This window comes from Cryptomeria japonica, chromosome 9, assembly GCF_030272615.1.
Source record: "Cryptomeria japonica chromosome 9, Sugi_1.0, whole genome shotgun sequence".
In the NCBI taxonomy this organism is placed as follows: Eukaryota; Viridiplantae; Streptophyta; class Pinopsida; order Cupressales; family Cupressaceae; genus Cryptomeria; species Cryptomeria japonica.
This window is the reverse complement of record NC_081413.1, coordinates 128,433,102-128,435,467: the sequence shown is the minus strand read 5'-3', so window position 1 is coordinate 128,435,467 and position 2,366 is coordinate 128,433,102. Positions and strand designations below refer to the sequence as shown.

Genomic DNA, 2,366 nt, shown 5'->3' with positions numbered 1-2,366 from the left:
ACAATTGATCAACGTAATGCAATAATTTATTGTCTTCCAGAAGCTTTAAGGAATGATCCCTTTTGAGAATGAAGAAAATACTACGAAAGACATCTTTCCTTGTTTATTTAATCTATTCTGGTTTTAGCTGAAGGCTACCACTGACCATAAAGCTGCCATTTAAGTAAAAATAGATTGTTGCTATTTCCTGATCTTTTTAGTATATGGGATTCTGATTTGAGTAAGTGTGTTTTGGCTTGGCCACATTGAATGAATATCAGTGTTAGGGCAGAAATGTAAATGAAATGACAAAAATAAAATGAAACACATTTCCAATTAAAATTCATGAAGTACTTGCTGCATAATAAAGGCAGCGAACAGTTTGCACAGTTACACAAAAACTGTCGGATGGAACAAATAAGTTATAACTGTACAAAAACTAATAAAATCAAACAAAACTAAAATTAACCTAAAATTACTAAGTTTTAACCTAAAGATTAATACATTAACATCTCCCCCTTAATCTGAAGGAGTTAAACCAATCATTTCACGAAATTTTTCAAACTTAACACGACCCAATGCTTTGGTAAGTATATCTGCAGGTTGGTCTGTAGTAGCACAATATTGAGGGGAGATACTGCCATCTTTCACATAGTGTCGAATAAAATGAAACTTGGTGTTGATATGTTTGGTACGATCATGAAACACTGGGTTCTTAGCCATTTTTATAGTAGATTGATTGTCAATAAAGAGTGGTGTGGAAGAAGCTTGTGGTGCCTGCAAATCTGCAAGAATTCTTCGAAGCCATAAGATTTCTCTAGTTGCCTCAGATGCTGCTATATATTCTGCTTCTGCAGAAGAGAGAGTTGGGACTGGTTGCTTTTTAGATTTCCAAGAGATTACAGCAGAACCAAGAGACATTAAGTAACCAGATGTAGATTTTCCATCATCCATATCACCTGCATAATCTGAATCTGAATAACTAAGCAAAGAAAATTTTGATATCTTGGAGTATTTAAGCCCATAGTTTTGAGTGCCCTGTAGATATCGAAGAACCCGTTTGGCTGCTAACCAATGAGTTTCTCTAGGTTGTTGCATAAATCATGACAGAACTCCAACAGAAAAAGAAATATCAGGTCGAGTAGTTGTAGCATAAATCAAACTGCCAACTAGTTGCCTATAAGAAGTTGCATCAACCAAATCAGAGGAATCATTAGATGAAAGTTTGAGATTTTGCTCCATAGGAGTGCTGAGAGGCTTGCAATCAGCCATACCAAACTTTTTGAGAAGATCACCAATATATTTTTGTTGACTGATGAAGATAGATTGGGGGTTTTGAATCACCTCAATTCCCAAATAGTAACGAAGATGACCCAAATCAGTCATATCAAAACCTTGCTGCAATCCTTCTTTTACATTTTGAATATTAGCCTCACTAGTTCCAGTGATAAATAAATCATCCACATAAACAATAAGATAGACAATAGTACCATCAATCTGTTTAACAAAAAGAGTTGCATCATCAAATTCAAAGTGATGAAAATTCAACTGCAAGAGATGCTCAGTGAGTTTTTCATACCAGGCTCGTGGGGCTTGTTTTAAACCATACAATGATTTTATAAGCTTGCATACCTTGTCCTCTTTACCAGGAACTTCAAAGCCTTCAGGTTGAGTCATATATACTATTTCTTTAAGATCACCATTCAAGAATGCAGTTTTAACATCCATGTGATGGATGTTCCAACCATTTTGGGCTGCTAAAGCCAACAAAACACGAATTGTAGTCCATTTTGCTGTAGGGGCAAATGTTTCATCATAGTCTATGCCCTCTTTTTGAGCATAACCTTTGGCAACAAGGCGTGCTTTGTGTTTATCAAGTGAACCATCAGCGTTATATTTATTTCTAAAAATCCACTTACAACCGATAGGTTTACAATAAAGAGGAGGATCAACCAACTCCCATGTGCCATTATTCAAAAGTACATTATACTCATGTTGCATAGCTTGCCTCCAAAATGAAATATGATGAGCTTCTTTATAGGAATTTGGTGTTGAGTCGATTGTGAGATTGAGCTCATCAATAGACTCAAGGTTATCTGAAATATTAGATTGAGCTTGTAGCCTTGCTTTATAAGAACTTCTTGTACCTGTTTTACCTATTTCATCAGGTCGCAAATCTTTCAAAGTTTGTTGAACTTGTTTGGTCCACCTATGAGAGGATTTTTGTGGGACAATAGATGTTTCTATTTGTAGATTAGAATCTTCATTGGGAGGTAATGAGTTAGGCTCATCATTAGTGAGAACATCACTATGAGAAGGGGCTTCTTCTGGTACATGAAGAGGTGGAGCATCATGAGTTGAGGTAGCTTGAGATGCAGGTTCTACAC

General features: G+C 35.9%; 1 protein-coding gene across 1 annotated transcript; it reads right to left on the bottom strand.

Annotated features, from left to right (window-relative positions):
- Positions 1-498: 498 nt before the first annotated feature.
- Positions 499-1,077, bottom strand: LOC131858309 (secreted RxLR effector protein 161-like). The gene has a single exon (XM_059211509.1). The coding sequence runs from the start codon at positions 1,075-1,077 to the stop codon at positions 499-501; it is 579 nt and encodes a 192-aa protein (XP_059067492.1).
- Between the last annotated feature and the right edge of the window lie 1,289 nt (positions 1,078-2,366).

Excerpts from the sequence above, each read along its gene's own strand:
- LOC131858309 (XM_059211509.1), bottom strand. The coding sequence starts at position 1,077 with ATGCAACAACCTAGAGAAACTCATTGGTTAGCAGCCAAACGGGTTCTT.